The sequence below is a fragment of the Centruroides sculpturatus genome, unplaced genomic scaffold (genome assembly GCF_000671375.1).
Source record: "Centruroides sculpturatus isolate CEXI.00-Female unplaced genomic scaffold, Cexi_2.0 scaffold28, whole genome shotgun sequence".
NCBI classification, from domain to species: domain Eukaryota; kingdom Metazoa; phylum Arthropoda; class Arachnida; order Scorpiones; family Buthidae; genus Centruroides; species Centruroides sculpturatus.
In genome coordinates this window covers 1,159,763-1,174,271 of record NW_019384448.1, presented here as the reverse complement: position 1 = coordinate 1,174,271, position 14,509 = coordinate 1,159,763, and the positions used below count along the sequence as shown (strand labels likewise).

Sequence of the window (14,509 nt, the reverse complement as noted above, 5' to 3'; positions counted from 1 at the left end):
CATAATTTGGCGGCTGGACACAAGGACTATATACTACAAGGATAGCCAGATCCCTATTCTACAACGTTAGCCAGGAATGCCAAATTAATGACGTCAGCACGTGTCCTGGATAGGACACGTGTGACCTCTCTGTTTACATAGAGCAGGGTGTGCACGTGTTAAGTTTTCGCGTTTAATATTCGTCCAATTTTGTGATTAACGAAGTGATTTATTTTAATATTTCTGTAATTGTTTTATTTGACTAAGTTTTTTATAAGGTAAGATGATTTAAATATAAGTCATTAAATATTTAAAGCTATATTTTTATGTTAGGTGAAGAACAAAATGCTGAGTACTAGGTGTGCTGTGTATGGTTGCAATAATAACCTTCTTTTTTCAAATTGGAAGCAACCTGTTTACATCGGGTTTGATCAAAAAATGACAAGAGAAATACTTTTAAAATTAATAGCAGAACTTTATTTACTATCGTATAATGTAGTAGCTTGCGTCAGTGACTGTAGTTGCAGTAACATAAGTTTATGGAAAGAATTGAATGTGAATATCAATGAAACGTTTATTATGAATCAATTATTATTATCAATGAAACGTATATTAGAGATATAAATATGTGGTTCGACATTTTTAATAGCTATGCACCAAAAGGTTCTGTTCCAAGCAAAAATGGATATGGTGTAGACTTGGAATTACAAGAAGAACATTTAAATAAAATGATAAAAATAATCTCAACAATGAGAGCAAGTGGAAAAAATGCCCTCCAAATTTTCCAGAAAGGAATGATAATCTCAATGAAATCGCTAATTGATCTTTTTCAAGATATGAAATCGACTTTTGATATAAAATACATCTGCACTTAAATCAAGATTGTCTGGAAAACTTTTTTTTTCAAATTAGAAGCCGGGGTCCTAATGAACATCCAAGCCCATTAAATGCTATATATAGGATTAGATTGATTATTTTAGGTAAGAATCCTGGTATTTTAGAGTCAAAAGTAAATACTACAGATCGAAGACAAGAGGAATATATTATACCCAAAGTTTTAGAGAAAGCACATGTAGAAGTATCAAGTGAAAATACAGACCAATATACTGAATGTAAAACTACTTTTTCTTCAAATAAATCTTCAGGAAACTCTACATGCAATCTAGACTTTAACACAATCTCTGAAGAAACTTCCTACGATGCTCTCGAGTATATAGCAGGATATTTTGCCTATAAATATAAAGAAAAATACCCAAACTTAATTAATTCCACTAACAAAATTAAAAATCATCACAACTATAGCATTCCGTCATGGGTGCAACATTTATCTTATGGAGGGCTTATTAAACCTACTGATGAATGGCTAGCAAAAATTATAGAATGGAATAAATATTTCGAAATATATCACGATGAATCGTATAAAAAAGGCCCCGGAGTTGTACAGAATTAGTCAGTGGAAACAGTTTTACCTTTTACTTTAATAAAAGATTTTTGTAAATTAAGAACTATAATAAGAATTAATTATAGAAATCTTAAACAAGAAAACTATAAAATATTGAAAAGAATGCCTTCTGAAAATGGTGATTGTCGAAAAAAAATTAAAAAGTTAAGTAAGATAATCACATAATAAAAAATATAGCTCATTAATTTGTTAAATAAATGTTAGACAAAAGACTTGTAAATTTATTGACGTACAGTACACTTATTAAATCCGAAAATTCTACAGTAGTTTACATTTAGTAGTAATTTAATAATTAATTAAGAAATGATTTAATATTTTATCGTATTTTGTTATTTGAAAGATCTGTCATGTTGAAGTAGAGGGTTTGCTGTGACGTCACGTAGAGCCAAGGTCACGCTAAGAAATATACGGGATCTGGCTATCCTTGTAGTTTAAAGTCCTTGGGATGCTACACGTACTGTACACCGCATCCAATTCTATCCAGGACCGGTTCTGGGCTGTTAGCCGCCTGCCCGCTAGATATTTGGCCGTCCTCGCCCGATTACGCGAATCACGAGTAGATTTATAACTTAACCCAACCGATAAGAATTTACTGGTGTGTTTTTATGATATTTCTGTATAGTTGACAGGAGTTTAAAAAAATCCATTAAAATATTTGATATTTTTATTTCGCTTTCCGATTTTATATTACTCACGGATTTCAATGTTAAACCAGTTATATTACGATTTCGTATATTCCATCCTTAACGGGATGTAGAAAAAAACGTGTACAATTATTGTATAATGTTAAAAAATTAACTGTTACTTTGACAGCATCATTTACAACTAAATTTAATGAATGAGAGAGATGCACGAGGTACAGAAAAAGCTCTAGAATTTATTTTCCTTAAATTTACGATTTATATATCCGTTTGTCATAAAAATTTGTCTTTCCACTTTTTCCCGAGACTACAAATATTCGAGTACAAAGTAACTGGTTTCGACTCATTTCTACTTAAGAAAAAGTTAAATAGTTAAGCGATTAGGGAATTGGAGACATAAACAAAACTCTGATGAAAGCGCCGAAATTTTACTTAAACAAAAGCTTAACCGAACCATCTCTAGCCGATTACAATGGAGGCTGATTTCTTCGTATTATTAATGTAATAAAGACAAAAATTTTTCCAGTTCAACGAGAGTGACCGAAAAGTTGTAAATTTTGGAAATTTCTGAGGACACTTGGTCTTAAAACGAATTAGTTAGAAAACAAATGACGGACAATCTAAAGTTTAACATATTTAGATTTTTAAAGCTACGGCGAGAAACGTTTAAAATGTACAACAACCCTGTCGCGTCCTTTGAGATATACTAGTGATGTGACAAAAGAGGCATTTGACATTGACCAGTATCGGCACCTTCGGGATTTGGCAGTCCGCGTTCCGTGCAACCTACCAGGACCGTCTCTGATTCCATCCATTAGCCACTCGCAGGGAGCTATTTGACTAGGTGGATTGTTTTAAGATTGAAAAAGAAAATAATATTTTGTTATTTTTATGTACGTTTCTTTACAAAGCTATATTTAATTATAATTTTCTTTAAAAATGTATTCATACAATTGAAGAATATTTTGTACCAGGTATATACTGTACCAGTACTGTACATCCATCACACATTTTATTTCACCAAGTTTTTATTATTTTATTTTTAATTGTAGCCCTTATATCGTGGCTAGCGATTCGGAATGTAATTGTGATATTAAAAATACATTTAGAATAGTCCTACGGCTTTTACTGGCTTATCGAATAAACGATACGAATGGACCCTAGAGCCTAGACCAGTGTTTTTCAACCTGTGGGTTGCGACCCCCTTGGGGTCGCAAAACCATATACGGGGGTCGCGAGTAAAAGAAAAGGACAAGTGTTTGTAGGCCCTACATCACAATAAAAAAACCTACAATTTCAGTGAGAAGGCTGTGCCTGTTTACTTTACAGTACAATTGGTTTTTTTTTTTTATCGATATTTAAATCTCTACAGAAAGAAAATTAAATACGTACAGTAGTTTCTAAAATCACTGACATAGTTTTAATATGGCCATGGGGGCCGCCAGAATTTTTTAACTTGTAAAGGGGTCGCGTATTCAAGAAGGTTGAAAAACACTGGTCTAGACCATCACTGACGCGCAATTGACTGATTGCCCCTTGATGTCGGCTTTTTACAGAAACACAGCTTCCCTATCATCAAATGTCACGGCATGCCATTGCTATTTATAATTTATTGGGTTATCAAAATCTATAATATGTACTTTAAATTCTTTTATTTTCAAGTTCTTAAATTCACAAAATAAAATTTAATTACAGAGATTTGAGAAAATTAAAAATACAAAATATAGAATATATGTACAGTAGAGCATCGATTATCCGACCCCGATTAACCGTCACATCGGTTAACAGACCGTTCTAGTCGCCAAAATTTTAAATGTCCGCTAGTAATGCGGCGCTACAATATTTGGCTATGTCTTGGCTACTTTAATATTATTTTTGTTAAATTTTTGCTTTTTTTAGTTGGCAACACGGCTCGACCATGAAAGGAGGTTAGTATTTAAACGAGACTTAATTTTCTAATTATGAGTGATTGTTTGTTTTGTGAGCAATAAAATAATTAAAAAATAATTTTTAATGATACAATAGCGACGATTATCCTTGAATTTAACCTACTTCGCGTTAAATTTTCATCGATGTTAAGCCGAACANCACTGAGCGTCCAATTCCCACGACTCACTCCTCCGCCCCTCTGATATGAAGACGCCCATCGACGTCCGATTGGGTGACTTCGACCCATCTGTCCCGATTAAAGCCCACCCATCGCGGTATTTGCTCATCCACTCGTCGAATGCCACCCTGTCCTCGCCAGGTAAACGAATACTCCCAGTCCTAAACTCGTCAATGTTTATCCGCGAGCCCATCTGCTCGACAGTCGGCGGCAGATTCTGTTGACGATAAATGTTCGGAATCACTATCCCGAGATTCCGTAAATGAGAGACCGCCCTGANATAATCTAAGACCTTGGGTTAAATTAACGATATACTAATATACAATTTACATGGGATGTACTAATATACTATACTAATAATGTATTTTTTTCATTCTTTTCGGTTATCCGATTTTTTCAATTATCCGATCAACCTGAGTCCCCAATTGAGTCGGATAATCGATGCTTTACTGTAATATATATAAATTAAATCTGTGAAAAAATAATTTTATTTTTTTAAACTTTTCGAAAATATTTATATGAAGCATCATAAAGTGAAATTTTGTAAAGGTGTAGAAGAGAATCAACTGAATCAGCTTTGGTCTATTTATTACTTATATCAATAAATAGCATGGTTTATGTAGCTGCATGATTAATAAAAGAGGAAAATAAACAACGAAGAAAACAACAAATAACAAAGTTCAAACAATTCCATAAAGTGCGATTTTGTTCATGAACTTTAATCTTTGATATTTATATTCTTCCTTTCATATAGTGTTTAATATGTTGGTGTCACGCGTCAATCGATTAATCAATGTACAGTACAATACAATATTTTGAAAGGAATTAAAATGAAATACATACAAAATAATATAACATATTTTGTAAAAAATGAACTTTTGAATTTATGTGGTTACGTGACAAATAAGCTAAAAATCAATGTTTATAAATAGCTAATATAAGCATTGATTGTTTTTCTAATAACAGTGATATTATTATAGTCTTCTTATACAAATGTATGCGAAGAGAATATTGGAATGAAGCTTTCGGGAATCTGAAGCTTTAATAATAACAGCAGTATTAATAGTAATAAAAACAATAATTACACATTTTCAAAATGGATTAGGCGTCAGCTTGCTGCTTTGTGGAGCCGGGCGAGCAACCCCAGGAATTTTTTGGAGTGGTCTGTTCTGAATGCTCCCATTCTAAAATGGGGGCATTCAGAACAGACCACTTGCCTTGCCTAACCCATTATGTGTATAGATTTTTTTTGCATTTTTCGCCCTGTGGGCATTACGTGGGCCTTTTGTGGCCAGGCTCACAATAAAATATTTGTCCACAAACAAATATGAATTTTTATGGACAAATATGAATTAGCATTTTCTAATATGATCGATTCTGGAGATCTATTGTTATTACTGGAAACTAAAATTATAATACAGTAGAGCCTCGATTATCCGACCCAATTGGGGACTGGGGTTGGTCGGATAATTGAAAAGTCGGATAACCGAAAAGTATGAAAAAATCCATTACAGTAGAGCCTCGATTATCCGACCCAATTGGGGACTGGGGTTGGTCGGATAATTGAAAAGTCGGATAACCGAAAAGTATGAAAAATCCATTATTAGTGTAGTATATTATTATATCCCACGTAATTAGTATATTAGTATATCGCTATTAACCTACTTCGCGTTGAATTTTCATCGATGTTAAGCCTAACAAAAATTTTTTNATTATATCCCATGTAATTAGTATATTAGTATATCGCTATTAACCTACTTCGCGTTGAATTTTCATCGATGTTAAGCCTAACAAAAATTTTTTAAATTAATAATCGTCGGTATTGTATCGTTAAAAATTAGAAAATTAAGCTTCGTTTAAATACTGGCTCCCTTTCATGGTCGAGCCATGTTGCCAGCTAAAACACGTAAAAATAATATTAAAGTAGCCGAGACATAGCCAAATATTGTAGCGCCACATCACTAGCGGACACTTGAAATTTGCCGACTAGGACGGTCGGTTAACCGAGGTGACGGTTAATCGGGGGTCGGATAATCGAGGTTCTACTGTATCAATATGACGGTGCGACAAAATACATTTTAGACAGTTTAGCTGATTTCCTTCTAGATAAATTTTTCGAAAATAGATAAAAATTTTTATGTAACGTCACTAAGAATTTTCCAAATTATTTATTTTATTTTTGTTTATTTTTCATTTTTATTTTTAGAACTGTGATTTATCAACTAACTATTTTACTAAAATATGTCAGGATGTTTCTTTTGTCTGCATGTTTTTGTGCATATAGATGACTGTAGTCCATATGCTGCAACTTCGTGCATAAAACGAAGTAAAGTGGTTACCTCATCATTGCACGCTATAAAATGTATTTTTTCTCGTTTCATTTCTCATTGTAGAAGTAATAGCAGTGTCCCGATAAAATGTTAATGTCCGTTAATTATTATAAACTAGCTGTTACCCGCGGCTTTGCCCGCGTGAATTTTGTACGCAAACACCATTTATTTTCAGTATTTCAACAACCATAGTAATTGTTATATAACACCTAGCGCTGAGAATGATGAGAATTGCCGAGAATGAAACGAACTATTTTCAATTTGATCAATTTTCTGGAACGTTTACAATCATTCTATAATCGAACCAATATGCAATAACAAATTCGAATTTAAAACGGTTCGAACATTTTTAAAATCGAAATAGATAAAAATATTTATAACAATGTCTGAAATGTTATTAATTTAATACACCTAAGTACTCGATGAAGACTAAATCCTCTCCCTCTCCCGCCTGCGGGGGAATTTCGAAAAATCCCTTCTTAGTGTGCATTGCCATGGCATACCCTACTAAAACGCAGATAAAAACAAAAAATCGCATCTAAAATAGTACAGTAGAAGCCGTTCTTCCGGTTAAGCCTTAATCCTCTCCTTCTCCCCCCGCGGAGGAATTTCGAAAAATCTCTACTTAGTGTGCGTTTCCATGTACTATCTATCTATTAATATACTGTCTACCAAATTTCACCTTTTTAGGTTAAGCGGTCTGCTCTGGGCGATGATGAATCAGTGAATGAGTGAGTCATTCAGTCAGTTAGGACAAGAAATTTTATATATTTAGATTTAGTCTCGGGGCAATTGATAGCAATGGTTTGCGAACTATTTCTTGCGGAGGCATGCACAAAGTTATAGCAAACCGACTATACTATCATTATTTTTCATCCCAATCTTCATTACTAACATCTCATCAATCATCTTACAATTTCTAGAATGTTCTGAAACAAATTAAAATCAAACACACAAAGTGGAAGTGATGAATATTACCTGAAAATCTGTTGAGTGATATTTAAGCCTCATTTTCAAACAGGCAATGATTTTCTACTTTGAGAATTGAAATATTTATAGAAGCACAACAGTGGCAAAGTCGTGCATAAGAATTTCGCACCCCATAAATAAATACAGAAAAATATGCGTTTGTAATTTAATTTGTAAAGAATACAATACTTTTTAATAAGTTTTCGTCCTACGAACACTAAAAAAGGCTTTCTATGAAGCCCATCACAAATTCGGCTAGGCCTAATACGGTATGACCAAGTGATAGGACTTGCCCGACATATCCAGGACAGACTATCCATCAGTGGCATGCCGTGACATTTGATGATAGGGAAGCTGCGTTTCTGTAAGAAGCCGACTTCCAGGGGCAATCAGTCAGCGATGGTCTAGGGCAGGGGTGGCCAAAACGTGGCGCATGCGCCAAACTTGGCGCATTGGACGACTACAAGTGGCGCTTCGGTGCAATCGACCTGTTGACCTGTTTTTTATTGCTTGTACGTTACACGACGCATTCGTGTTAATGTACACTACACCACTGATGTCATATAGAACTATTTTTTACGGGTAGCTACACTGCAACCGCATTTTTCATTGCTTGTTCTGTGGCAAATCTGAATTTTCGTCTTATAGATTGAAATACCTAAATAAGGGGTAGCCGAAATTTTCTCCATTCCGGGCTGCTAACACTCACAGTACGCCACTGCGCATGTGAACTCGTCTATCAAAATGGTATGCAAAAGGTTGGCCACCCCTGTGCTAGAAGAATGTCATTTTTTGTCTGCATTTACCAATTTTTACTACTTTTCGATCAAGTTTTATATGAATCTTTATAGAGTACAGTCGACCCCCTATAACACGGTAGATATGTTCCGTTTTTTATGAAATTTATGTTTTAGGAGACCTTGAGAATCACAGCCCGGCACGTCTGCAGTTTACGGACTTACGGCTGTTTGAAAGGTTTCTTCCATAACATTAATCGATTCTAGACTAATTCGACACATTTCCAAAATATGTATAATTATTTTGGGAATAATTCATATAAACTATGCTACAAACAAAAAATTGTAGGATTACATACCGAGTGTGTACCGTTCGACGTCGCCAATGCTTAAGCTTGTTTTTGTCGAGGAGCAGCGCACCAAACGGCGGCCGCGATTTCTGTTAAGTTATTTTTCTGCAAAAACTTCGTTGAATTTTGGAGACATCATTAATATAAATAATTTTTATGTCCGTTGAATAAGAAATGTTTCTTTCACAAGAAATGTGTAAAATTAGTGCTGTATTAGACTTACGGTACCTAATTTACATACTGTACAGACGATAGTGAACTCAACTTACACGCCTAAACTCTCTGTAGCGTGGCGCTGGACGGCGGAAAGTATATATATATATAATTATAATAAAGTTACAATAAATTAAGTTAATATATAATTATATATACAGTACCTAATTTATATATACAGTAATTAAGAACTACTGTTCTAGAGAATAGAGACTCATCATAAACTTTGAACTGTTACCCTCGTATCCAGGTCAACGAGAACTTCAACCGACCAACCAACCATTCAGGTTGGAAGACACTCCCGTCCTATAACCTCGAGCAATAAATATTGTCGCGAGTTTGACACGCGCTGTGATTTATCTGTATATATCCATAATATTAAATTTCACATCAAATTCTTTTATTATAGTGACGCGACATATTGATGCGGCTAATGAACCATAAAATTGTTGTCGAGAGAAAGAAAAAAATTAAACCGAACATTCCCTATGTAAACATACCTCTAACCACAAATTTTATTGACAGAACATATTAAAATCACACTATCATAAGTGGGATTTTAAAAAAAGGGTGGAGTGAATATGAGATCCGATCCGTGCGTAAACCAATTTTTCACTTTCCACCTAAACTTTCGACATATTTTAAATAAATTTATCACCTTACCGTTAAGATAACATCGTCAGAAAAAAATCAAATATCTCATCAACAACGATAGAAAGTTATAACTCTCCTCTCTAATGTACACATTCAACCATCTAAACAATGTCATTCTCATACTGCAAGACTTAAAGTTTACGATAACGTCCGATTTCTTTACTTTATTATCGTCCCGGGAACACCTTTCGACCTTCATACCTGCTAAAGTAACCTCTAGCTCTAATAACAGTCCATCACATGACGTTTTTCCCAGGCCAAATCAATATAAGCCGTCATCAACCCCTCAGGGAAGTCTCTCACAAGCCGGACTATACTGAAGAGCGATATCGTCGAGCTATCTTTATTAAGTGCGGTCTACGAATCAAAGTCGCGATTTTTATAAAATTGTGCACCGTCGACATCAAAGTCTGATACGAACCTCCATAGAATAATCAAGAGGTGTGATATTAAGCATGTAAACGCTCTCTCGGCCCCTAAAACTTGTATTCGAAAGTTAGGAGAGCTCGAAGTTATGTTGATTTTCGTAGTTGTAAACGTCCTTTTTTGTTATTCAATAAATTTTCTTGTTAAATGGTGTCCTTTGCTCGTTTATTGCCTACGCCTTACGACGTCCCCTCTCACCTCCTCCACTCGACCTGACGAAAAGAATCCCGGCCCTTCGAGATCGTAGAAAGTAACAAGCCATCTACTGACAAAGTGGGTAAGTTTAACCAACTTGTTGCCGACAAATAGAGGTACGACCTCGTCATACCTCCGGCGTCCCACAAAAGTATTGGTCGCTGTAATAAACACATTTCTCTTAGTAATGAAAAATAATAGTATGGAATGTAACCCTGTTTTGCATTAGTCTTTTGTTTCGTATAGCACGAAACTTTTTCTGGACGTAACTACCGTGTTATACGAGGGATACCTGTAGTTAGTACCATCGTTTTTTTATTTTGATTTTTGACAAATGAAATTGTTATCTTGCCCATAAAAACATTACTACAGCGATTATGTTTTAAAAGTATTTGCTTTTAAAATATAATCGCTGAATATTTTTATGTTCCATTCGAATCAAATTTGCTAATAATGAAATTAACTCTTCACGCGATGATCTCTTCTCTGCAGAGCATCAATACTGCTATACGGGAAATACATCTTTTCGGGATAAGTATGTATAGTAACTCGCTTAGATGTGCTGTTAACAATTTGAGATTTTGTTGAAATTGAATTTTAATTTCAAAATTTCAGACTCGTGTCGAGGTCATAAAAGAAAATTATTAATTAATATTTTCTTAATTGTAATCACATTCAATTTCAGTGAATTTTAAACTGAGAATCTGTTGGAAAAACTTATTTGTTTAGGTTTTTAAATTAATACTTTTTCAATGCTATTCCTTAATTTTTATTAATGTTATAATTAATACCCACGAAGCGTAGAATATTAAGTTGTTAAGAATATTCTATGTTTTTTAGTAATGAAATATTAAAAAGAAATCGGCAGTTTAGATATTTGGAATCACTTGAACTTTCTTTTGTGACATTTATTTGATGCAGTAAAAATTATATTCATGGAAATTTCTACATTATTTTAAAATTTTTTATATTGCACGGTTTGTTTATTATGTAATAAAATTTATTTTTATGCTGGAATTTAGTAATTCTGTAAAAGCATAATAGAAGATGTGCCTGTATTTTCTTCGAAAATATTACTTTATGTTCTATAATCTCGTTTTTATTTGTGAGATGCGAATTATAAATAAATTATTTGGAAAGATAAAGCTTGAGCAGATTTAAATATCAGAATAAAAATGCTTCAAAGAAATAAATACATAATTGAAAATTATAGAAGAAATTTATAGATTTTATATCAATGTAGTCATAAAAATGAAGATAGTTTGTTCTATTACAAAAACTAATAAAACATTCATCATGTAGTGTACTGTACATTAATATCTACGATAATTTATCTTTGATTTTGATTTATAATTTTATATATTAATATAGCTTTGGCATTAGCTGATTCTATAACAGATATGATTGATGAGATCCACAAGTTGAAAGCAATAAAAAAAACTGCATTATATATAAATTTTTGTAATTATTTGCAGATAGAAATCTGTAATATAATAAAATATTGTTCAGATTATATATTAAAAGTATTAAATTTATTTAAATTATATTTAATTAATAAAAATTTTTGATTCGTGGTTCAAGTTCATGCTTGAATTTCGAATAGATTAGAATGTGGGAAAATCAACCTGTTGCATTAAAATTGAATGGATTCTATATTACACTGTTATTAATCTTCTTGTAAATTGTTTTTATAAACAATCTTTGGTATTTATTTAAATTTGCATTTTATAAAAATTTGTCTTCTCCAGAATTAAGAATTTAAAAACAAAATATTTAAAATTTAATATTTTTTAAAATAGAAGATGAGTGAATGTTTTAAATTTAATATAATGTCTGGAATAGTTTATTAATAATATTTTTGCTAATTTTTGATGATATTTGCTAGTGTAAGTGACAAGGCATTTTAATCTTACCAAACCTAATTTTATTATCCTAAGCGTTATAATACACATTGTAAATATATTACATAATATACACAATCACACATCGAAGAAAGACTGCTGTACACGAGCATAGCGCCAATGATAAGATATGTACAGTACGTAATTCAACATCGAAATGCCAGCATAGTATATTCCCTCCATTAGCACACTTTGAAGTAGAATCCTAGCTTTATGTTTTGGCATTGAGACGGAAAAGCTGGGACGTTAAAGAAGCAATTTTCTGCAAAGAAATCGAGATATAAATTAAAATTTAGTTTATATTCCGAATGCAGATTAGTGTTTAAGGTGTAAGTTTATATTCGATTATTCTTACCCGCTAAAGAGAATTAACCATAATAATGGCCCTTGGCGGCAAATACACCGGGACCATAACCTCCGTGAGCAACGTACGCTGGACTACCTGCAATGGGTCCTGCGTATGGGGATGCAACAATGGCAGCTGCTGGTGCACTGTGAGCGGTTCCTGGTTCGTTGGTCTTTACTATGGCGCGGAAACCTGCACCATCGGCAACGTATTCGACACGTCTTGCACGGCCATCGATATCAGCTAAAGTGTAGGAACCACGTTTGTTGCCATATCCATCTCCTGATTCCCATCTACCATTGGCGGCACCTACTCCATTAACGATCTGGTAGTTGAAAGCATAGTTGCCGAAATCCTGAAAATTATTCATTTATTATTATTATTCGTGCTTTGCTTCGGCTTTAATTTTCTGGCTGAAACTTTGCTTACGTCTTGTCTACGAGAGCTGACACTTCGTCCACCTAAGTGGGCGCCGCCATATCCTGCACCGTATCCGACGAAGCCGGCGTTGGCAACGGCAAAAAGAGCGAGAATTACTGCAACCTACAGAAATAAATTTATGCCTTTTTACTTCTTGAAGAATATAGGCTACATTTGACACTATTCTTTTGTTTTAGAATAGGAGAATATGGTAATTAATGTAAAAAATTGTTGCAGCAGTATTATTTATCTTTACTTTAGATGTTCAAATTAAACTAACAAAATAGTAAAAAATTAGTGAACAAAATCTTATTGGCTAATGAATGTGAAAAATTACATCTTGTCGGCAAGATAGATTTCCATATTTAATACAATTTTTTAAAGAATTGTAGAAAATAAAAATAGAAATAGAAATTGATAAGTAGGAACTTTAGAAATAACGCAAAATTAAAAGTGGAGAATGAGAAACCAAAATCAGAGTGGATAGTACAGAAATTTAAAAAAATTAAATTTAAACAAAAAATCTTTATGGATATTGAAATTTGAAGATAATGTAATATTTCAAAAGAATTCTAGAGTAGAAACTTAAGAAAAGTATAGAAAAGTGAATACCAAAGAATGAAATGTATTAAAATATTAAGGAACTTACCTTAGCGATCATTTTGTTCACTGTCTGGTTTGTTGACTGTGTAGAGAATTGTTAAATCGGGTCCTTTTATACTCCACCCCGAAGTATGATCGACCTCGAAAATCTAGTCGGGTCCACATTTGAGTTTCCTTCACGATAACGTACTTAGTAGAGCACTGTTTTCCCAGCATATTGGTCCGCGAATCTGCATTTTTAGAATATTTTCTTCTCGATGATTATTTATGGAATTGACCTTAACCTAGTAAGTTGGAAGCGAATAATGTTTAATTAAAGACCCACCCGTTTTTGGTGATATATCGAAAGAAGTCGATCGACCGGTATATCGACCTTAACCCACTTTTTGAACATTAAAACGTACGAATGAAAACCTTGAATCGTAAAAATCGTGAGAAATTATTTCGCAGATATAAATTTGATATACTTTCTCTTCTTAAATGCCATATCAATCGATGGTTCTTCACTCTAAATATATTTAAATATCTTAATTCAATTCACATATCAAATGTTTCCTTCAGTTATCAGGTGAGGATTTTCGATAGTCCAATAAATTTCAATTTTTAAACCAATTTATTGTTACTAAAAGCAAGAATAGATACAAATAATTAATTTATATTCTTTGATTATCGTATTTAAATTATAACAAATTATAACATATACAGTCGACCCCCCTATAAGATATAGATACGTTCCAATTTATTAGGAATCCGATTTCTTACAAGTCGTTGCAATCACAGCCCGACACGTGTCAAGTTTACGGACTACGGCTGATTGAAAGGTTTTCTTCCATAAAATTAATCGATTCTACACTAATCCGACTCAACATTTCCAAAATACGTATATTTTTTNAAAAGACTGTCCTCCCGTTAACCACGTTTCCTGGATCATGAGCACATCCACCGTTTGAAACCACTGCTCCGTTAGAAGGAGGTCTCTTTTTGCCCGTAGTCCGTGCGCATTCCAGTGAACAATCGTAAAATCCCGCCTCTCCCGCCGATTGTCAGACATTTGGGATAGAGGTAAGAGATGGACGCCGACGGAGTTTTGCCAACTCCGCTGGTGATGTTACGCAGTGATCATCTATAATTTCCGTTCTACCCGACCTGTCGCCGATTTCCATGTCAGATACGAGA

At 33.6% G+C, this 14,509-nt stretch overlaps 1 protein-coding gene across 3 annotated transcripts; it reads right to left on the bottom strand.

The window, feature by feature from the left end:
• Positions 1-11,993: 11,993 nt before the first annotated feature.
• Positions 11,994-13,925, bottom strand: LOC111620501 (adult-specific rigid cuticular protein 15.7-like). Of its 3 annotated transcripts, none has more exons than XM_023362425.1 (5): positions 13,659-13,925; positions 13,380-13,583; positions 12,740-12,853; positions 12,320-12,665; positions 11,994-12,226 (listed from the first exon to the last, which is right to left on the bottom strand). In XM_023362425.1, the coding sequence occupies exons 2-4, from the start codon at positions 13,389-13,391 to the stop codon at positions 12,333-12,335; spliced, it is 459 nt and encodes a 152-aa protein (XP_023218193.1). In that variant the 5' UTR covers positions 13,392-13,583; positions 13,659-13,925; the 3' UTR covers positions 11,994-12,226; positions 12,320-12,332. The 3 variants fall into 3 exon arrangements, with proteins under 3 accessions (XP_023218193.1, XP_023218192.1, XP_023218191.1); XM_023362424.1 differs by having other exon boundaries at positions 13,380-13,563; XM_023362423.1 differs by having other exon boundaries at positions 13,380-13,617; positions 13,717-13,925.
• Positions 13,926-14,509: the final 584 nt, after the last annotated feature.

Coding starts and splice junctions, on each gene's coding strand:
- LOC111620501 (XM_023362425.1), bottom strand. Junction 12,666..12,739: donor TCAGCTCTCGTAGACAAGAC/GTAAGCAAAGTT, acceptor AATAATTTTCAG/GATTTCGGCAACTATGCTTT.